The 21,992-nt window shown below is 35.1% G+C and overlaps 1 protein-coding gene across 1 annotated transcript in view; it reads right to left on the bottom strand.

The window, feature by feature from the left end:
* The window catches only part of TTN (titin), a 235,634-nt gene that overhangs the window by 128,083 nt on the left and 85,559 nt on the right, over nt 1-21,992 (bottom strand). The window contains exons 102-142 of the mRNA XM_056496551.1: nt 21,277-21,486; nt 21,083-21,160; nt 20,942-20,968; nt 20,226-20,273; nt 19,319-19,375; nt 19,105-19,182; nt 18,572-18,823; nt 17,846-17,938; nt 17,246-17,323; nt 16,493-16,561; nt 15,809-15,895; nt 15,513-15,575; nt 15,181-15,246; nt 14,753-14,833; nt 14,160-14,237; nt 13,438-13,515; nt 12,870-12,953; nt 12,473-12,571; nt 12,209-12,286; nt 11,321-11,401; nt 11,107-11,175; nt 10,745-10,828; nt 10,377-10,439; nt 10,000-10,077; nt 9,692-9,769; nt 8,883-8,966; nt 8,445-8,525; nt 6,505-6,588; nt 5,975-6,316; nt 4,209-4,286; nt 3,927-4,001; nt 3,608-3,691; nt 3,311-3,397; nt 2,720-2,800; nt 2,458-2,544; nt 2,164-2,247; nt 1,304-1,408; nt 1,009-1,092; nt 603-680; nt 345-428; nt 30-113 (exon numbers count right to left, since the gene is read on the bottom strand). Of these exons, the coding sequence (XP_056352526.1) occupies nt 30-113; nt 345-428; nt 603-680; nt 1,009-1,092; nt 1,304-1,408; nt 2,164-2,247; nt 2,458-2,544; nt 2,720-2,800; nt 3,311-3,397; nt 3,608-3,691; nt 3,927-4,001; nt 4,209-4,286; nt 5,975-6,316; nt 6,505-6,588; nt 8,445-8,525; nt 8,883-8,966; nt 9,692-9,769; nt 10,000-10,077; nt 10,377-10,439; nt 10,745-10,828; nt 11,107-11,175; nt 11,321-11,401; nt 12,209-12,286; nt 12,473-12,571; nt 12,870-12,953; nt 13,438-13,515; nt 14,160-14,237; nt 14,753-14,833; nt 15,181-15,246; nt 15,513-15,575; nt 15,809-15,895; nt 16,493-16,561; nt 17,246-17,323; nt 17,846-17,938; nt 18,572-18,823; nt 19,105-19,182; nt 19,319-19,375; nt 20,226-20,273; nt 20,942-20,968; nt 21,083-21,160; nt 21,277-21,486 (3,759 nt within the window). The remainder of the gene's footprint in view (nt 1-29; nt 114-344; nt 429-602; nt 681-1,008; nt 1,093-1,303; nt 1,409-2,163; nt 2,248-2,457; nt 2,545-2,719; nt 2,801-3,310; nt 3,398-3,607; nt 3,692-3,926; nt 4,002-4,208; nt 4,287-5,974; nt 6,317-6,504; nt 6,589-8,444; nt 8,526-8,882; nt 8,967-9,691; nt 9,770-9,999; nt 10,078-10,376; nt 10,440-10,744; nt 10,829-11,106; nt 11,176-11,320; nt 11,402-12,208; nt 12,287-12,472; nt 12,572-12,869; nt 12,954-13,437; nt 13,516-14,159; nt 14,238-14,752; nt 14,834-15,180; nt 15,247-15,512; nt 15,576-15,808; nt 15,896-16,492; nt 16,562-17,245; nt 17,324-17,845; nt 17,939-18,571; nt 18,824-19,104; nt 19,183-19,318; nt 19,376-20,225; nt 20,274-20,941; nt 20,969-21,082; nt 21,161-21,276; nt 21,487-21,992) is intronic.

The following is a 21,992-nucleotide window of genomic DNA, read 5'->3' as shown; positions in this document are numbered from 1 at the left end:
GGGAGAAATAAGAAGAACTATATCTGTACCTTTGGTTGGTGTTGGCTCTTTGGGTTTGGGCACAACAGCCTGCACTTTCTCTTCTGCCACAGCTCTTTTACGCACCTCTGTGACTTTAAAGATACAGATTTTGTTTAGGAATTAAAAAACACAAAATCACCTTAGAGCAATGTAAATGGAAAAGCACAAGAAACAGAGCTTCATGGTTCAACATTGCAAACATTGAGAATAAAGAGTTTTAACATAAATTCAGACAAAGATCTTGTACAATACACACAAAAGTTAGAAAGAGGAAGGTCAAAGGTATTCCTAGCATAAATATTAATTATAAAGAGGACATATACCTTTTGCAGCTGGAACCTCCACTTTTTCAGCAGGAGCAACCAGCACCTTCTCCTCAGGAGTAACCTTCTTAGGCACCTTGGGTACTTTAAAGATAAGACCTAACTTCAGTGTACTTTTGCACAATTTTTAAATGGACACAAAGCCAGAAGTTTACAGACAACAATACAGGACAGAAATACTAAAGTATCCCTTGCTAAACTCAGCTTGGATCAAGAATATTATCAGTTAACCATAACAGCATTTGCAGTCTGCAGTACCTTTGGCTGATGGAGCTGGCACCTTTTTAGGAACAGGTTCTTTCACTTCAGGAATGGGTTTCTTAGGCATCTCAGGCACTTTAAAGACATTTTATTTTAAGAATGTCATCCACCAGTAGTACAAGAAAGAGAACAGAAAACATGTACGAAGAGACATAATAAGAGCTGCTCTGCAGAATAAATTTTAAAAAGATGAAACAGAAATTTAAACAAAAGACACTTGACACCCGTGGGCAGACTTCTTGAGCAACTCAAATAATTTTAGAGCTTGTTCAGTGCTAGAAGTTTGACAGGCACTCTGAGATATCAATACAGAAATGCAGTAGGCACACAAAGCTACTGTAAATAACAAACAGACAAACAGAGACACTGAATGAGAATAACAACACATTGTTTACTTATGCACCTTTTGCTGGAGGAAGCTCCAGTTTCTCAGGTGGAGGTACAGGTGTTTTTTCCTTTGGGACAGGTTTCTTAGGAATCTCTGGCTCTTTAAAGATATTATTTTGCAAACACGTGTTAAAATTGCTTTTGGAGCAGTAAAAGTGTGAACATGGAAACAAGATAAAAACACAGAACAAGACCACAAGCTCCCCCCAAAACATATATAAGAGTTACATAAAACTTCAAACAAGAAATTGAGATGAATTTTAATTAACACAAAAGATGTCATGAGTGACTTGCAAGAAAAGATCATGTACCTTTTTCTGGTACAATTTCCTCTGGAGCAAATTCCACTTCTTCTTCCTCAGGAACAAAAATGGGAACTTTTTCTTCAGACACAACTTTCTTTGAAACCTCAGGCACTTTGAAGATATTATTTTAAGAGCTTTACTTTCACAACATCACAAAGAAAAATCCATAACATGAAACACAAAGACACCAACTGTAAAGTAACATTAGAAATAAAAATAGGGGAAACTATTGGGTATTTTTTAGACCCTGAAAACAGCAATGTGCAATTGGGTTACAAGAATTATATGAGGATTAGCAATTTTACCCAATTTTTAATTCCACAGTGTCATTGCAAACAGAAAATATTAGCAAGATATGTTAATAGTCTGCCTCCACTTTGAATTTCACATCTAGGGTGTAAGATCTGGTATGATCAGTAAATTGATGTTATTTTTGTATAAGTTTAGTTAAAACCATTGAGAATATAGCTTATTCTCAAGGCACATGTAAGAGTTATCTCCCTAAATTGAAGAATTTCCAGGTAAAGTGCCATAAAATTTTAGCTATTCTGTTTAAAGAAACTTTTAATTACTTTAAAAATTATTTCTGGACTATAATATCACAAGGAATTATTTAATTCATAGTAATCTCTTAAAGTGGAGAAAAGCAGATAATTCAAGGCCTGATTCTCAGCTGGCTGCAGTCAATAACAAAATAGACAAGCCCTGTGTGAGCCCTAGCACTGCTCACTGCAGGGAAGCAGCAGGGTGCTACAACCAAGGACCTGAACTCCCATGAGTATAAATTGAATGTTAAAATTAGGTTCCACTGAAATGTGAAAGTAAGAGGGAGAGGAATTATCTGCATATACCATGATGTGATATACCTTTAGCTGGTGGAATTTTCTTTACTTTAGAAACAGCAACAGGTACTTTTTCTTCTGGGACAGCTCTCTTGGGCACCTCTGGCACTTTAAAGATATTGTTTTGGTAAGAAATTGGTAATTGCTTTTAGAACATCAAAGCTACTAAAACGACAGAACAAAGTCACAAAGACCAGAAAGAAGAAGAAAACTCCCCACAGAAGGTTAATTACATCCAGCTTAAAACAATCACTGAGGATGAAGATCTATTAATGAATTGACCAAAGTTCTCATAATCTTCAAGAAGGAATGCTGTACCTCTTGCTGGTGGCTCTGGAACCTTTTCCTCTTCTTCAGGAGCAAAAATAGGTACCTCTTCAGGGGGATATCTTGGTATTTCTGGCACTTTAAAGAGAGTTTTTAGTTGTAGAAAATTTGGACACAACTTACACAGAAGCTAAAGTTGTGAATTAGCAAGTACATTTGTAACACATTGCTATGACACCAGTTAAATTCTAACAGCAAATGCACACAAACAAGAACAAGCATTATCCACATGTTCAGCTGTAGGAAGCAATACCTTTGGCTGGTGGAGGTTCTGGCTTTTTATGTACAGGGACAGGTACTGCCTTTTCTGGAACCTTCTTGGGCACTTCAGGCACTTTAAAGACATTTTTGTTAAGGGAATTAATTTTCAGTGTAATACAAAACCTAGTAAAAAGACAACTGTTTATCTGATATTAAGATAACTACACAAATATGGTAAAATCTAGTCATGTGTGAGAGTTAACATTGATTTTTTTCCACAGATTTATGCACAGACGTAAACTTACAAACACACAGAGACTACAGAACTACGAACTGGTGTAGTAAGGCTAAGGGGGAAGTCTGGCTGTTTAGATAAATTTTTTATCATCTGCTTTTGAAACAGCAAGTCCTTTAAAATGATTTAGATACGTAAGATCCAAAAGACAGAGACAATAAAAACACAAAGACATTTTCAAAGCACAGAATGACAGACACAGACACAACAGTGCCCTGATCAAACAGCTCAGGGAGTGGCTCAGAGACATTAGACTGAAGAATGGGATTGTTACTGGCAGTAACAATCTTCTTATAAAGATGAAGAAACAAAAATAGAATCACACAGTTGAACCAGAGAATGGTGTACCTTTGGCTGGTGGAGGCTCTTCCACTCTTTTGGGCACTGGGACATGAACCTTCTCTTCTGGCACAAGTTTCTTTGGTACTTCAGGCACTTGAAAAAACATTATTGTAGCTTAAGAATTTCATTTTTGAGCCATAAGGTAAAGAATATTGATATGAATCATTAAAGTTTGATGACAAAGAAGAACTCTCAAGAATAGAAAACTTTCTTCACTCTACATCACTTACCAAAAAAAAAACCTGACTTTTACATTTTTTTGTTTATAAAACATTCAGTCAAGAGCTATATCAAGTCATATACCTTTGGCTGGTGGAACTTCCTTCTTTTTTGGTACAGGAACAGGAACCTTCTCTTCTGGCACAGGTTTCTTTGGCACTTCTGGAACTTAGTAAGATATTATTAAATATTGAGATTGGCATGAAAATCTAAAACATGACATACAAACCAGTCATACTAAAACTAAAACCAAACACTCATTAATCACAATTAAACACAAACAAAAAGAACCACAGTCCTTAAGAGCAACAGTTCTTTTTCTATCCTAGTTTTTAACACAAATTAGAAGATAAATGAGTTCTAGAAGATCTTTCTGATCACAGATAATTACAAGTGCAGATACCTTTAGCTGGGGGAGCTTCCTTCTTCGGCACTTGGACTTTCTTTTCAGGTACAGGTTTCTTTGGCACCTCGGGCACTTCAAAAACATGATTTTGGTTAAAAAAATAAACCATAAGCTACTCAAAAAAAGAAATTAAACATAAAAGACAGCACCACATATATTTCACATGAAGATCCCTCTCCAAAAAGAACAGCAAAAAGTAATAAGCAATTAAGGCATCTGAAAACTACTGTGAATTACTTATTCAGAGGATGTCTTCTAACATGAAGAGATGATATATACCTTTTGCTGGAGGAGGTTCTTTTTTCTTCAGAATAGGTATTTTTTCCTCTGGAACAGGCTTCTTGGGAACCTCAGGCACTTGAAAGATACCATTAATGTTTTAGGTATTTCATTCCATAAAAACAGGAATATAAAGTGCAAACAAACATCACAAATACATACTCACACAAACAAACATCACATACTCCAAACAAACAGCTATGATTTTAAAGGGTTTTATCACTAAGACAAAAAAATTAACAAACACATCATATTAGCTGCTATTATGTCCATTCTCCCTGCTCAGCCATGGGCCATCAATAAAAATGTTTTCAACTTCAGTGGCTTTTTTGCTGATCAGATTAAGTCAGAGCTTGACCTTTCTGAACCAGCTTCAAAACATGTTCCCAGTGCTTGTCAGACATGTTTTTGGTTGCACCTGATCATATTATTTTATACATATTAAATATAAATTGCTAACTGCATTTTCTTCCTGAAAAATTTCCAAGAGCTTTCTACATGCAAAAAACTCAAGCACATCTAGTTTAACAACTGATTTACTTCAAGCACAGATCTGTCCATTATAAGTACCCAGCAGTTTATACCACAATTTGTTGGGTAAATGAAATGCTTTTTAAAAAAACCTCTTTACACTTCTGAAATCAACAGACTTTAACTGCAGTGAGGCAAAGATTTCAACTAAAATGTATCTAAATTTTTGTTGGTACTCCAAACCCCAGAAATGTCCATGTAGATTTTACAATGGCAGGAGAATAGTTCCACTGGCTCTGAGCATACTGAAGAAAGTCTGGAGCATATATTAATTAAATTTAGCTACTGGAGAGATTCAGTGGAAATTTCAGCCAACACTAATCTTTCAGTTCAGGATTAACCCAGGTTTTGCAATGTACAGCCTCATCTTTTCTCGTGTTTATAACAAAATTTGTACTGCAAACAATGCTAGATATAATTTTGACACTTATTAGTTAGTCAAAAGAAATTCTGGACTTCTTTGTGGGAAAATGACACTGTAGAATGATTTGGATGAGGACTGGAAATGATACTCTTAGATGATTATGTAATTTTGGAAAACTGGATATGCATGATCTGTATCTTTATATTATGATGCAGAAAGGCTTTATTACCAAGATCTTGGCATGACCTGGCTCTCCAAAGTAATGAATATTATGTTCATCCTGTACTAAAAATATAGAAAATTTATACCCATACCATAAAAATTAGTCCTGAGGGAAACATCTGAAACTAAGATTATTTAAATATGGATATTTTTTCTTTTTAATGGAAGTATATTATTCCCTTCAAGACAGAAATAAACACCAACCATAGGGCTTCCTAAGATTTCTGAAAAGAATTCAGTGTTTAGGAACCTGTCTTCCTAAATCACTTATTTTCAGGTATCCTAGCTATTTTCTAGATAAATGTAATTTTTGTCTTTACATAAGCATTTTTAAGTATTTCAAGCACAGCCTGATAGCAAAATTGGACCCCAGATGAGGATGAAATTAAGCTCGATTAAATTTTTATAGTGGGTTATGCAGACATATATGACATTATGTATGACATGGAACATTTGAATTTATGGAGATAGTAGTAAAGGGTAGATATACAGCCATCACATGTTTTCTGCACTATATGATATATAATAATCAATAAACACCTTTAAAAACACACAAAGCACACTGCAACATTTTAAAACAAATGTTGGTATTTTCATAGAATGAAAAGATACTAGTTTTTCTCACACAAACCCTAAAGTTAAAGTATACCTCTAGCTGGTAGGGGAGCCTTCTCTTCATACTGGGGGACCTGTGGCTCTTCCTCCTCATATTCAGCAACTTCCTCTCCATAATAAGCAGCTTCTTCTTCATAATGGATGACTTCTTCTTCATACTGAGGAGCTTCTTCCTCCTCGTACTGAGGAGCTTCTTCCTCCTCGTAGTGACTAACTTCTTCATAATGGTGAACTTCCTCCTTGTAATGGATTACCTCCCTCTCATATCTGGTGGTCTCCTCCTCCTCATACCTTGGAGTCTCTTCCTCCTCTCCATAGTGAGGAACTCCAACGTGCGCCTTTTCTTTTCGGACAACTGCCTTGCGTACTTCAGGCACTTAAAAAGATACCAATTAAAAGAACCTTACAATTTAGCACATAGATCTTACTAATAACAAGGATCACAAGGCATTGGCAGCTAAGAATTAGCCAAAGGATAGAAAACAAATCAGTACTCACTGTACATGGAACATACAAGACACAGAAAAACATTTACACCATATTTTAGTGCTATATCCAGTATACCTTTGGCTGGTGGTCTTGCCATTTTTTTAGGAGGATAAATTGGTACTCTTTCTTCAATGATAGCCCTCTCTGGTACATCAGGCACTTAAAAGATACAGTACAATTGCATTTAAGAATTTTTGGATGTAAATTGTTTAAAAGCAAAAGTATTCTTGGCAAGAAACAGAAAAAGATATCATACAAACACATGGCTGACATGCAAAAGACAAGTATACTTATTGTCACTGTACATTTAGCTAGGAAAGTCATTAGGCTTCTTTTCAATTAAGGAACAACAAACTTTTCAAGATACCAATATAAGCAGCTGATGTGATTCCTGCTTCATCCACTGCTGCCAACAGTGAAGTTAAGTTTGCTGATGGGCAGAACTCAAAATCCAAAGCCATCCAATTACAAAATCAATAAACATTGTTCTCTGTAGCAGCTCCTCTCCACAGCAGTGGCACTTTGCACTACCTCAGGAAGAGACCAAGAGTCCTCATTCACTGACAAGATTTGTATAGGAGACTCCAGATGAAGGTGAAGGAATATGTGGAGAAAAACTCTGAGAGTGACTAATGATAGGTAAGAGCTCTGGTCTAACTAAATCAAAAGAATGACTTGCTTGGTGAGAAAGGTGGTTTTCCTTTTCCATCAATCACTTTATGAAGTGACTTGTTTGTTCTGACATGGCAAGGAGCCATTCCTTGCAAAAGCAGGAGCATTTCCAAAAGATTGAGATGTGGATATGTTCAGTTTTCAAGATTTATTCAGGAAAGAATGCTATGTTTAAGCAGCATATTCTCTTTTACAGAAGTGTGTGGGTCTCATCTTCTGAGGCAGATGTTTTGGAAAATTTTTGACCAATATAACTGGAAACTGCACAGAAAATTATCTTGGCATTTTAAGATCTGGCAGACTTGCCAAAAGAGTAACTGTGGCATTTTCTTAACAGATTTGAGATTTTTTTCAGACCTTAAGAGATGGAATTCATTCTGTCAGTGAGAGATTTGAGAATTTCTAGAAGCTTTATTCATGACAAGCTACAGTGAACATAGATGAGTGGCTGCCACAAGTCTTGATGCTTGGAATTATTTTTGGGGCAATGTACCTCTCTAAATATTTTCTGGCAGAGTCCTGCTTGATATTTAAATATAAATGCCAGGTATATCTACATTTGAAATCTTACGCTAAAACTGGTTGGGACTGGTACTTTGGTGAATTTGAGAAAAGCTGAATTGTGCATGAGTGCCTTTTCAGATAGTTCAGGTTCCTACGAGCATACTCACAGTATGCTTGTCCCCCCATCATTGGAGACTAAATAGAGATCTTAACTTCACACTGATTTGTCTGTATAAATCTTTCATGATATGAATATGATAATGCCATTTTTATCAACAGTATCAGGGCTAAAAGTAGTAAGTGTGAGGCATCTTGTGGGTCATTTTCACAAATCAATAGATAGTCTGCAAAAGTGAATGAACAATACATTTTCTTTAAAAACTGTTGAGCAGGCAGATCCATTAAATTGGATTGTGTTAAGTGTCTCAGCCATGAAGGCAACAGTAGAGGTAAAGATTTTTTCTTTCACCTTCAGATTCAGGGGAGGAGTTGCTTTTGCAGAACAGGAAAGGTCTGTCTGTCTTTTCAGAATAGTAAAACATGTTAATTGAAATGAAAGCAAAGACTGCCTCCTGTTTCTCCTCAAAGGTCAGACAGGTGGCAAAATTTAGAAAGGAGGACCTAATGAAATTATTTGGCTTCCACTATGAGAACAGCAATAAGAGGAAAGAATCAAACATTTTGTGAGAATGAATTACTGTCCTGCATTATTCTACCAGCTTCACTTTCCTGATAAACTGGCAACAGCAAAGAACATGAAATTTTGTTTCATTCTCTCTGTTTTTTTCACTAGCTGACAAGATGTAACTTTGGATACAGAATCTTTACAGTCTTCATACCTGTGTATGAAATCTCCTTTTCTGTGTGGAGAGAAACAGATACTTCCTCTGACACAGCCCAATGTTCTTCTTCTGTTGGTACTTCAAAGACAGAGTCTAACATTAATATTTTTTTTCTGGTGTAAAATCATGTACAGAAATAGAAAAAGAACTATTATTTCCTGACACCACCCACACCCAGAGTAACTGGTAAAATTTTGTCTAGTATTTCTCAAAGACTTTGTAAAAGCTCCTCTGTGACTACAGTGGATCATAGTGATGGACTTGGTAGTGTAAGGCTAATGGTTGGACTCAATGTCATTAAGTGTTTTGTCCAACTTAAATCATTCTACAGTTCTAAGTTTGACCCTCAGGAGATGTGCCAGAGCAGTAAGCCTGAAGCTCTGGTAGTCTTACATGAGCACAATCTGTTCAGAGTTAACCCATGGGCAGGACTACCTTCTGGTGGTGGAGACACTTTTCTCTTTTGAACAGCCATGGATATTCTTTCTTCTCTGGCAGTTTTCCTCTGTGCTTCTGGCACTTTAAAGATAGTAATTGTAAGAATACTAGCTTCTAAAAGAAATCACACACATTCTGAAAATATTAAAGAATTATAGACAAACAATTGGGAGCAAATAGCACACTATTTTGAAGAAAATATAATAAACACAACAATCACATGGGACATACAAATAATATATAGTAAAAGAATGTATCTAGTATTAGAGTAATAGATATATAGACCAAAACAAATAAAAATGGAACAGACATATAGTGACATAAGATGGAATGAAGAAGATAAGAGGTAAATACTTTGTCTCTAAACTCTTCAGAAACTCAAACCACAGAACACCACACACACAGGGCACATAACAAAAACAAACACAAGAAAAGCACAGAAACAGAGAACATATTTGCAAGTTTGAAACACTTCACTGAATATTGACAATATGACAAACATTGATAATTTTTTTCAAATTTTCAACCTTTTTTTCACTAAGTAAATGTCACTCAGCTTTTCAAGTATTTAAGCATCCAGAGTGATCAATGAAATTAAATAGTAGCTAAAAAATGCAAAGAATTAAGATACATTACTATTCTCTGTCACACTCAGCAGTATTTTGAAGGGAAAAAAGATGAAAGTCTTTTTCATTTATAACCAAATCAGGAGAGGCAGATTTGATTAACTAGGCAGACTGTGAGCATGATGCACATGGATGTCTGATATTTAAAAGCTGTCCCTGCTTCCAACATAACTTGTATACCTTTAGCTGGTGGAGCTGCCACTTTCTGTGGAATTGGAACAGGTACTTTTTCTTCTGGCACAGGCTTCTTGGGCACAGCTAGCAGTTTTCAAAAAAAAGTTTATTGTAATAGATGCTAAATTAATCACAGTATATAAGCACAAGCAGATGACAAAACACAAATCAGAGACTTGACAGTTCTTCAAGTAAAAAAGAAGAAAAAAGGACAGGAAACACTGAACATTAGAGTCTGTTAGATAGCTAGACATAAATACAAACCACTGTTCTGAAACAAGACTTCTCTTGTGTAATTTTTAAAATGTTTATACCTTTCTTTGGTGGAGCTACTTCTTTTTTAGCAACGGCAACTTTTTCTTCTGTGATAATTTTCCTGTGCACTTCAGTCACTTAAAAATAATGTGCAAGAATATTTAATTACAATATTTGAAATGAAAGTATATGTTTCTTTTACTTATTTTGATTGTTTAAAAAAAAGTGCTAAGTGAACTTCAACAGCAACAAAAATAAGACACTGCTGAAGAGCATCCTTTAAATCCACAGCACCAAAATGAGTAAAGCCAAAAGAAAGGGGAGATCCCTACTAAGGTTACAAATACTAACAAACAAAACTGTATTTAAGTAAAATGCCTAAACACAAATGCTGCAAGACCAAACTAAAAAATCTCCATGGTAATAATCTGTTTACCTTTGGTTGGTGGAGGTTCTTCAAATTCTGCCTCAAAAGTGGGCACCAATGCTTCTGCAGGTTCTTAAAAAAGATTGTGTAACTTTAGAAAATTTGTTTGATTTCATCAACAGGTATAAGATAGAAGATGAAATAACATATAAATAACATATAATAACATAAATCTCATCAAGACAGCACAGGTCACAGGTCTCATTGTAGACAAACAGACATTAAAACATGTTTAGTGTTGAAGAAATACTGGAGATATATGTTGTATCAACAATACAACTGCCAACCAAGGCATATATGTTAAAGATGGAATGCAGCAAAAAAGCTTTTTTTTTTTTTTTTTTTTTTTTTGCAACAGGAACAAACCACTGATATACCTTTTGCTGGTGGAGCCACCATTTTTTTAGACACAGGAACAGGTACTTTCTCTTTAGGAACTGCTTTCTTATGAACTTCAGGAACTTCAGAAAAATGAGCAAGATGAGAAGGAAGATGAGAAAGAATATGAAAGTGTAATATTTGCAATTGCCTACTACAATACTACAATAACACAATAACTAAAACAATACGTTTTACTAAGTTAAAACAAACAATAATTTTCAAAGTACAAGGTGGAATTTGAGACATTGAGCATTCATCATGTGAGAAGACACCACCTATGCCAACATGTACAAGCAGACAGTAAGACAAACATCACCCCTTTGAAGACACATCAACCAGCTGAGGAACTGGTTTATACCTTTAATTGCTGGAGCTTCCTTAGGAGCAGCTGGAACTTTTGGCTCAGGGACAGCTCTCCTGTGCTTCTCTGGCACTTTAAAAGATTACAATACACAGTTTTACAGAGAGGAGTATCACTGTAGCACAAACACATCCAAAAATGGACATAAACGTGTAGTGGCAACATAATGTTAAGAATGATGAAACAACTCAAATGTTGTAGTGAAAGGAACTTGTAACTTTTGTGGGAGGGGCTTCCTCTCTTTTAGGAACAGTTACTGTCTCCTCTATGTAGTAAGACTCTTCTTCAGTCACTTTTAAAAAGAGTAAAATATAAAAAGTTTAAGTATTTAACATATATTATTGTCTTTATGGCCCTGGTAAGCAACAAAATATTCCTAAGACAAAAATAAACAAATGTGCTTTATTTGTAGAGTCCTCTGGGATGACAAAATCTACATCCAAGCCATCCTGCTTCCTCTGAGGCCAATGGAAACACTCCAAGCAACTTAAATGGAACTGAGAGACTGAGCCCTCATCTTGTATTTGTGTGGAATTTGAAAATGCTCCATTCCTCTGTCCACTAACTCACTAATGTTGGAATTTTTTTGAGAAATATTTCCCCAAATACTGAGAAAATTCCTTGACTGAAGATGTCCCTGGAAAAATCACTAGCCACAGAAACTGAGTCAGTCAGTGTTACTGTCCTTCACAATATTATGTGACCACCAATAAACTCACAGGGAGAACAATATATGTACTTTACAATGAAATTATCTGAGGAACTCAAGTGCATTGTGATATTTGGAAGAACATTTACTTTATCCAAGCAACCTGGTGGATAGTGGAACTTCCAACAGAGGAAGTCCTAATAGATCTCACTATCAAAGAGATAACCTACTATTTTCACTGTGTTAGAAGAGGATTAGCTACTCCACTTTTCAAAAACAAGCAATAGAAGTTGTAGATATTAAAATTAAAATTCATAAGTTACAAAACATATTTATATAGCAGTAATTTTTTCCTTATGAATAAAGCAGGCATTAATCCAAACTATCTATTTGGATAGACCAAAAATTGCTTTTTTGCTTTTGCCTAGTGTTCCTGAATTGTTGTCATACCTTCAGAAATCTCTTCTCTGTGAAGGGAAAAAGATACTTCCTCTCTTTCTTCCTCAGACCATTCTTCAACTGTTGGTTCTTTAAGGAAAATTATTAGTTTTAGTATTTTGGTGGATAGACAGAGAGAGGGAAAGACTGCAGATCAACACAAAACTCATACAAGACAACTATCAAAAAATCTTTGGTGTATTCTGATCTTGATATTAGAAAAACAGACTTGCAGACATAGCACAAGTTTCTCACTATTAACTGTTTATAGTGTACCTTCAGGTGATGGGATTTCCTCTGGAATGGCAACAGATATTCTTTCTTCTGTAATAAGTACTCTTTCTTCAAAAGTGGCTTTCTTATGCACTTCAGGCACTTTGAAAGATAATGATTAAATGTATGCTTTACCAATTCCATTATGAAAATGTAGTTTCAAAATGCTAAATCTAGTTTTCCAAAGAAGGGTACTGAGCACATAACATATAACAGAAATTCAATATTTAGAAAGAATACTGTATAAGTATTGCATAAGAGATACAACACACTGCAATGATTCATGGTCTAAATGAGAACAGAACTCACAAGAGAAGCACAAATCAATGACTAGTAACAGCACAGAACTTAGACAGGAGCTGAGAAATAGCACATTCTTGTACTCTACTGGAAAGCATACCTTTAGCTGGAGGAGCCACAATTTTTTTAGGCACAGCAGGAGATACTTTTTCTTTCGGGACAGGTTTCTTAGGAACTGCAGGCACTTAAAAAAAGTATTTGTTTTAGAACACTGGAAGTAAAAACTGGCATATGCATCATGTAAGAGAAATGTCTTTTTGAGAAAGATTACACATGGACATGTTTTGCTTACCAAAATGACAGCTGACAAAACTGAGATAAAGACAATGTTCTAAAGATTACAATAAATGACATTAAAGTGAGCTATATTGTACCATTTGCAGGGGGAGTTTCTACTTTAGGAACATTGGCATTTTTTCTTCTGCAGCTGATTTTTTAGGTACTTCTGGCACTTCAAAGATATTAATTATAATATAATTAACTTAAATTAACAAGTTTTTAAAGAATAAGTCTACAGCACACCTAAAGACAAAATTGACACAAAAGATACACATTAACATAGATGAAGTACCAGTAAAACCAGATTAACTTAGCAATCAAACCCAAAATTTGACATAAACAAGATGCTTAAGATAGGAAGAAAAGAGCATTTTTTTTTTTAAGTGTACCTTTAGGTGTTGGAGCTTCCTCTCTTTTTGGAACAGCAACCTTTTTCTCTGGGGGAGCTTTCTTAGGAACCTCTGGCACTTAAAAAACCATAAAATTTAAGATAACTGAATTATAAATTTCAAAGATTTATCAGAGTATTGTAGATTTCATTAATCCACTTGTAAGAATATGAAGACACACCATATAACACATTCATACACTTAACATAGAAAGATATATCACAAGAGCAACATACATTGGATAAAAAACAAAATTAAATCAGTTGCTGTAAGATTATCAAATGCTTTAAGATTGATTACTTAACTGAAGAATGAGCTGCTTGAATATATTACTAGGTTTTAAAAAATCCCATGGATGTACAGAGAAATAGACATAAAATATAAATTCTAACACAAACATGCTTACATACAGACTAACAGGAAAATAAAACTCAACAAGTAGTGTACTTTCCATCAGTAAGATGGCATGCAGATCTTCTTTGGGAAAAGGAACATATACTTTTTCTTCAGGCACGGTTTTTCTAGGCCCTTCAAAAACTCCAAAGGTACTAAAATTCATCTAAGTAATCTTTCTAAGGCTTTTAAATGCCTTAGATGAGAACAGACATTCACATGTAGCACACAAGGATTACATTTACCATATGTGTTGAGAACATAAGAGAGGTTAGAAAAAGAGGACAATAGCACAACTGGTTAAAGCCCACATTCAAAAGATGCTGTACCTTTTGCTGGGGGAGCCACTTCCTTTTTAGCAACAGCAACTTTCTTTTCTGGAACAGGTTTCTTAGGCACTTCAGGCACTTTGGGAGACATTGTTAAAGTAAGAGATCTTTAGTTTTTGAAACACTAATCCAGATTTGAGTAATCTGAGATTGTTTTATGCAATGAGCACAAGGAGCTGAGCACTGCAACCAGCACAATACAATGTACAGCCTTTGGACAAATGTGGACAATACAGGAAAGATGACACAGTATAAAACTCATGTTAAAATCACTGCACTAGTGCCTTTCATTTTGCTCTCTTGAAGTGAAACCACTACACTTACTTGCAAAAACCACACAACTTAAATAGAAAGAGAAGGGCCCAAGCTGAGACAAATTCAAGCTGTAAGCTAGGTTATTGCACAACTGAAAAACTGAAATAGGGCAACAGAGACAATGAGAAATCAAATAATGCATATGGAGATAGTGCAAAAACAAAGACACACAGAGAGCAAATTCCTAAATATATTCAAGAAAACATGAAAAATGGTACAAAGAAAGAAAATTTGTTTGGGCTTTCCTTCTTTCTTTTTTACTAGAGCAGTAGAAATACCTTTAGCTGGTGGAGCTTCTGTTTTAGGGACAGGAACAGGCTTTCTTTCTTCTGGAACACGCCTCTTTGGTATCTCAGGCACTTTAAAAGACAGGTGGTGATCATTTAGGAGACAGTTAAAATAAATTGGTAAAAAGGTTACTCTTAACATAGTGTATAAACAAACACTGAATGTCCAAACCTACTCTGTTTTATCAAACAGATACAATAAACCCATCTCAAAAAAAGCTATTAAAGGAATAATTTAAAGCAGTCATGAAGAAGAATAAGATAGAAATGGAGTAAGGTTTGAAGCTTTGAGAGCAGAGCCATAGAGAAATTGAAAGATCTCAGTTCTGGTATGCTATCCTTTGGTAAACAGTGTTACAAAGAGATAACATGAATGTTCAAAAGAATGGAGCAGATACTGATGCAAAAACTTTATTCACCTTCAACGTGAGAGATCTCCAGTTCTGTAGAAACTACTTCTTCCTCCTCCTCAACCTCCCTTTGTGCTACAATAGGAATTTTAAAGATATTAATAGCTGAGATAGGAAATATCAATGTCCATAGTAAATCTGAAAAACTTTAAGAATAAAGTGAATAAAATGTGTGTACAGTACATAATCATCACTGAAACGCATATGTTAATATGTAAAAAAAAAAAAATCCAGAAAATGAAAGCATGTGCAAATATCACAATTAATTTTGATTCAAATTAAAACAAACAAACAAACAAACAAACAAATATTTATTAGACTCTCATCCTTAATCAAACTACCTTCAATTGGGTAAACAGCTTCAAAGAATCTTTCTTCAACTGTTTTCTCATGCTCTGTTGGCTCTTCAAAGAAAAGTATTTAAACAACATTAAGATAAAATAAATATTTCCATCTATTAAGCTAAATAAATCTAAAGCATAAACAATGGACAAAAAAAGCAAGGCATACTGAAAGACAAATGTACAGTATGTCTAAATATGTAATTTGCCATACATAAAAATAGATCAAAAGAAAGTATAGTAGGATTGATAGATTGTTTTGATTTGGGTACATAGACTTTTGGCTTTGTACATACCTGTAACATCATATGAATACTCTTCTTCTCTGTGGACAGAAACTGACATCTTTTCTTCTGAAACAGTCCACGTTTCTACTGTTGGTACTTTAAAGATAGGATTTTGTTTTAGTATTTCATATGCCAGATCCACATTAGTGGTAGTCAGCATGTGAGTTTTTATCAAATCTTTATCTTTATTGCACATTAAATCTTAGACATATTTAGACAGTCAGTATTCATATTCTAAAATACTGAACACAGAACAAGCACACAAGTGTAATATTTAGTATTTGTTAAAGACTGAAGACAGACAGACACCTTTAACCCAAACATTTGAAACAAAATGCATGCACAGACCTTTGGAAATAGTACATGAGAAGAACTTTAAAGGTGGATCTTCAAAGATATTTTTGGGCATGGGGACAAAATTATGCTTATTATGTAAGGATAAATGAAGAAAAGGCTAAATCCCACTGCAGTGTAACCATAGGCTCTTTAGCTATCCACAAATATGTTAAAAACAGACTTCATAAAAAACAAAAGCATGGTAGACATACTAATTAAACACTGAGAGTAGTCACAGCATGGCTACTACTATGGATCCAGATACATACACACAAGCCCACATATTCCAAAGATGCACAGAAACACAATGGGTGCTGAAAAAAGTGTAAACTGCAATTCAAAGATGCTGATCTGTACCTTCCTTTTTCATAACTTTTTCCTCAACGACCATGGGTGTAGGTTTTGGTGGCAGAACTTTCTTGGTAACTGTTGGCATTAGAATTTTGTTACTCAGTCAAACATTTAACAAAGAGATCAAAATAAGTCTACAGCTATCTCTTGGTGGTGTTGAAAATACAACCAGCAAGACAAACAAGCTAACTCAGCAGCTAAGTCAGGTTTCTGGGAATCACACAAAGCAGCATAAGGAATGTGTTTGTTTCTTTGTATTGCTGTGTTCCAAAGGCACTCAGGGCATTTAGCACACAGCTCATTTCCTGATTCTTAGTGGATTGCAGCTGACAGAATCCTGCTGCAGAATGGGAAATGCTACACAAAAGGAAGCAGCTACCAAGAGAATAAGGGTTCATCTTTATTTCAAAATGAAAGAATTAACCAAAGCATCTTGGTAGATGGGTCAAAATGGAAATCTAAGCAAGATGGGGATTTCACATCTTCAGCTTAGAGTGAAACACACTACTTCACTCAGTGCAATTCTATATACACTTCCTTCCTTAAAGCATTGGTAGTTAATATTTGCATTTAGTATTTTCCCCTAAAAAGCTTTCAATCTTTTTAAAGAATTCAGCATAAGCTTTTATTAGATGTTTCAAAGACTGAAAAATTGATCAGACCATGTTAAATAAAGAGAAAGCATATGCAGATCAGCTAAGTAACAAAAACCACAGCAGTCACAGAAAGATGGCATTAAGATAACTAAACAGTATTTACCCTCAGCCCTTTTGACTTTTTCTTCTGCAACCCTCTGAGTGGTTACCTCCACTTTTTCATCAACAGGTTTCTTGACAACTGGAAGTAATTGAGATAGATTTATTAAGTAATCTCAAAAATTATTTTCTGGATAGAAATCAGAACTGACCATTTTTTTGTTTAGGATAAACCTTGTGCCACCTGTGCTCTGTTCAGTGCATTTTTTTCTGGTGGTGAACAGTGGTGCCAATAAGGCCACCCTGCCCTGGGAGATATGTAGTGATCTAAGTGGAAAAGACTTCCCAGAAGGGCAGCATTTAATTTCTTAAACATTACACCTGTGCTCAAGGCTAATACACAGGGAGAAGGAAGGATAACTGAAACTCAGCTTGATTTTACCATCAATTCTTGTTTTGATTCAACCACCTTTGCAGAGAGCTCACAAGTATGAGGTGGGAGAAGAGAAAGGGTTGCCATGACCCTTGCTCATCTCACTGTCCAACATAAAGAGAATTTTCTCCTTTCCAAGGAAATGTGAATAACCAGCGCCATTCAGCTTGAAGGAGATGCATGACAGATTTCAATCTGCATGTGTCTGTTAGTTTTGTGGGAAAGTCATACCTTTTTGAACAGTTACTTCCTTCTTTTCCTTCTTCTCAGCTATAATGGCTGGTGCTTTTCGCTCAGGCACGGGTTTCTTAGGAACTTCAGTCACTTAAAAAAAACCAAAACCATCACTTAATGATAAAAAAAAATGTTGTCTAAAGGCTCTGTAGACAGAAAGATATTAGTTATGCCATTAAAATTTTATGAATTTTAAAAACACACAGAGAGTTTTGGAGATCCAATTGTTGAAAAATGTTTTGCTTTTTCCAAGTTCCATGTTTTCTCATCAGAGCCAAATTTTGCTCCTAGAGGCATACATGTTACTAATCCCCAAGACACTTATAGCAGGCAAGAAATTGCAAAATACAGCTATTAACATCAATCAATAAATGTGTGAAACATTTAAGTAAATCAAGTTCATGTAGAGCACATGAAAATGACAGAAGAAATATCCAAAAACCTAAAAATTACACATGTCCTTACTACCAACTCATATTAGGTTTTTAAGACCTGCAAAGTCCACTGGCAATGAATTTCTAATGTATCCATTCTTATCTGCATCCATACCTTGTGATATCTTGTGTTATCATCAAGTACCACTGAAAATTTGTCAGCATATTATGGTTCCAGATACTTTAGCAAAACCAAAACCAAAAAACTGTTTCCTAGCTCAAATTGTTTGGGCCTTAATAATAAATATGAGAAAAGAGAAGAAATAAAATGACATGATAATTCAAATACCTTCTTCATGAATGATTCTTTTTTCTTCATAAGTCACTTCTCTTTTCTCATAAGCTTCTTCCCATTCCTCTTCCCCTTCATCATAGCCCTCTTCCTTGACATAATAGTCATGGTCTTCACCATAATCTTCTTCCCATTCCTCATAAATTTCCTTGGGTGCGTCATGTATTTTCTTCTCTTCATGTATCTCTTCTCTCCTTGCCATGGATGTTATCTTGACCTCTTTGGGCTTCTCTGGGAGCACCTCGGGAACTAAAAATAAATAAATAAATCGATTATTCACATCATAGTCTGGAATTTGCAAGGCATTTTGAATGTTCACATTTAGTGAAATTATTTCACCCTCACAGATGGTTTAAAGAAGGGACTATTTTTAAGCAGTCACAATCAGCTTTGATTTTAAATGTGTGTTTTAAACATAAAGCCAGAAATCAAACCATTGTGATGGATTCAAGTTATTTCAAAACAGAACACCTTGTTTCCACAAGGTAATTTTACTCTTTTAAAAAAAGTTTGCAAAGGAAAAGAGTTACCTTTAGGTGGTGGGACTTCTTCAGGAGCTTTTTTAACCACCTTTTGGGGGACTTTCTTTAATGGAACCTTTTTCTCTGCTTAAAAATAATAGATATTAAAAAATGAAATTAAAAAACCTTAAGAACTTCTAAAAAGCCAAACAAACAAAAATCCAAAAACCAACTGTCATAAAGAAACATGAACATAGTATTCAAATACTGTAAGGACTTTTACCTGGCTTTTTCTCCTCAGGAGGTGGAACAAGAGGCAGAAGAATGGGAATAGGGGCAGCTTGTAGGAAAAATGAAATATTTAGAACAAAATTTAAGTTTGATATTTCCTTTTAAATGAAGAAAAATCCTGGTTTGAGAAAATAGATTTTATTGCAGCTGCAGAATAAAAGCAAACATGTTTCTTAATCTGAGAGTTTACAGCAGCTGAATAAATATAATTTGAGTGGGAATCCCAGTCTACCTTTATTTGAACCCTGAATATCCTCAGCTTTATTTTCATTGCTGCCATCACTCTCCTGTCTTTGCTGATAGTAATTAATTTAAATATCAAGTCTTTCCCTTCCTGCTGCCACTGCAAGCATTTACCAAATTATCCTGGAAATAAACCCAAGAAGTTTAACCTGCTGACATTTAAAGAAAGTTACTGGGTGTAACAGAAAGCTACTGTTTGTATCCACAGTCCAGAATCAGAGCCTGGGGAGAGACCCTTGCCATAAACATGAAATCCAATGTATGGCTTTAAAAGAATATTTTTTTAAAGGCAGTAATTTAGACAGCTTGTTTAAAAGATAATTTTTGTGGCAAAAAGAAGAGATGAAAATTAAGAAAAGAAATAACAGAGAGGAAGATGGAAATAAAAGGAAGATCAATGAAGAACAGACCGATAGGAAAACATGATGGAAAGGACTCTTTTTAAGATAATTAAATTAACTCCTACCACTACCTGTGTAAAGTTTTCACCTTCCACACAACAAAGAAGCCTATCCAAGCCAAGAGTCTGTCCAAGTCAAGTCTTGCTCACAGGTATAATTAACTAGATCTTATTGCTGAGCTAAGATTTTTCTCTGAGGTTCCCACTGGCCATGTGGTTCAGTGCAGATACAGAACAAGTATGGTTTGTACCCTACCTTCAGCTGGTTTTTGAGCTGGAACTGCAACCTTGGCATCAGGAACATCTAGAAAATCAAAATGTTTAATTGACTTAATAAATACTACCAATAAAAAAAAACATTTCAATGTGCTCTCCTCAAGAATAGCAGTTGATGGTGCTTTAATCTTTTTGTAGCATAAAAGGATTGTAGCTTGCTCCTCAAGTATAAGCTAGCCAACCAATAGAGAACTAATTGTATTAACCTTTCAGTTCAGCCAGCTCATACAATGCTATGTTTTATTTCTAAATAATTCTTGCAACATTTGGAATAGGCTGGCAAGAACATTCAAAAAAGGAGATCATAAGGAGGTGATTTTTACCCATTTTGCCTCCTTGTTTTTTTTTTTTTTTTCAGTTGCACAGAGAAGTGCCTATCTATTTCTTGGTACATCTTCATTGTTCTATTCCATAGCAATTCAAACAAAAATAAACTTGTGCATTTTAGAGAATGGGGAGAAAATGGGGTCCCTGTTAATGTCACTGATTATGGATTTATCCCAGTAGTCATTGCCACTACTTATGAGAGTAATAGTTTCATATGTCTGTGGATGAGGAATACTTTTTCAGGATGTAGGTTATACTTACTCTAACCAGGACAAAAATATTTGAAAATAATAAAATAGCAGAATAATGCTTTAATTTTATGACAGAGTATAGACAAGGTCTTGTGCCAGTCTTGCTTGAGGACTTTACCTGGTGGCTTCAACTCCAGTTTGATTTCTGCAAAGGAATATTAGATTTCTTTTAGGACTATTGCTTTTTCCAGAATCATGTTTCAAACAAACAAATTTACACATGGCTATGGTCACGTATTTGTTCATAAGATTTGCTAACCTTTGGTTACAAGATAGAGCTCTGCAGTGCTTCTTGCTTCTCCTCTTGGTTCAAGACGAGCAATGACAGAATACACACCTGCAGCATCCAAAAATATTCATATTTACATGCTTTCATCATTTAAAACCAGACCAAAAAAAAAAAAAAAAACGGATAAAAAATGGCACCAGCACAAATGTTTCATGCATTTTTACCTTCATCTTCTGCATTGACGTTGTGAATAGTCATATAATGGCAGCGACCCTCACTTCTGAAGCTGTACTTGGGACTCTCTCTCAGTTCAGTGGGGCCTTTATACCATGTCACAACTGCATCATCAAAAGACACCTCACACTCGAAGGTTGCAGACTGGTGTTCACTCACGACGATGTTCTGTATGCTCTTGGTGAACTGAATCGGTTCCGCTGTTTTTAGGGAGAAAAAATACATCAGCTGTTATGCACCACCATGGCATTTGCTGCATCTGAATCCTTCTCACTCTTGTCATCAAAATAACTAAATTTTAATGAGATAATAGCAATAGATCTTGGAAAAGTAGAGTAAGAAAAAGGGATTCCATGTACTATGAAGTTTTATGCATAAGAATGAAGATCAGAAGATGTAAGAGTTCAACTACAACAAGATTGCTGTGCAGATGCATTTTGTAAGAGAAGCCATTAAGGAAACTAAAGATAGAGGATAATTAAGAGAAGTCCAAGGAAAAGATAAGAGTTCCAAAGAAAATAGAAGCTAGTACAACTCAGATTGCTTGTGGGCTATGGAACATTATTAACCATGGTTTAGTCAAGAATATTAAGTTACACAAGTATGTCACGTGTTGTTCAGAGACAAAATTTCTTATTTAGCCCGTTTCCAAGTTTTGGAGTCTGTCTTTCAGAAATCCTTTTTATTTTCATTTGTTCTGCTAATG

The sequence above is a fragment of the Oenanthe melanoleuca genome, chromosome 7 (genome assembly GCF_029582105.1).
Source record: "Oenanthe melanoleuca isolate GR-GAL-2019-014 chromosome 7, OMel1.0, whole genome shotgun sequence".
In the NCBI taxonomy this organism is placed as follows: Eukaryota; Metazoa; Chordata; class Aves; order Passeriformes; family Muscicapidae; genus Oenanthe; species Oenanthe melanoleuca.
The sequence above is the reverse complement of the archived record's forward strand: the minus strand, read 5'-3'. Positions and strand labels throughout refer to the sequence as shown.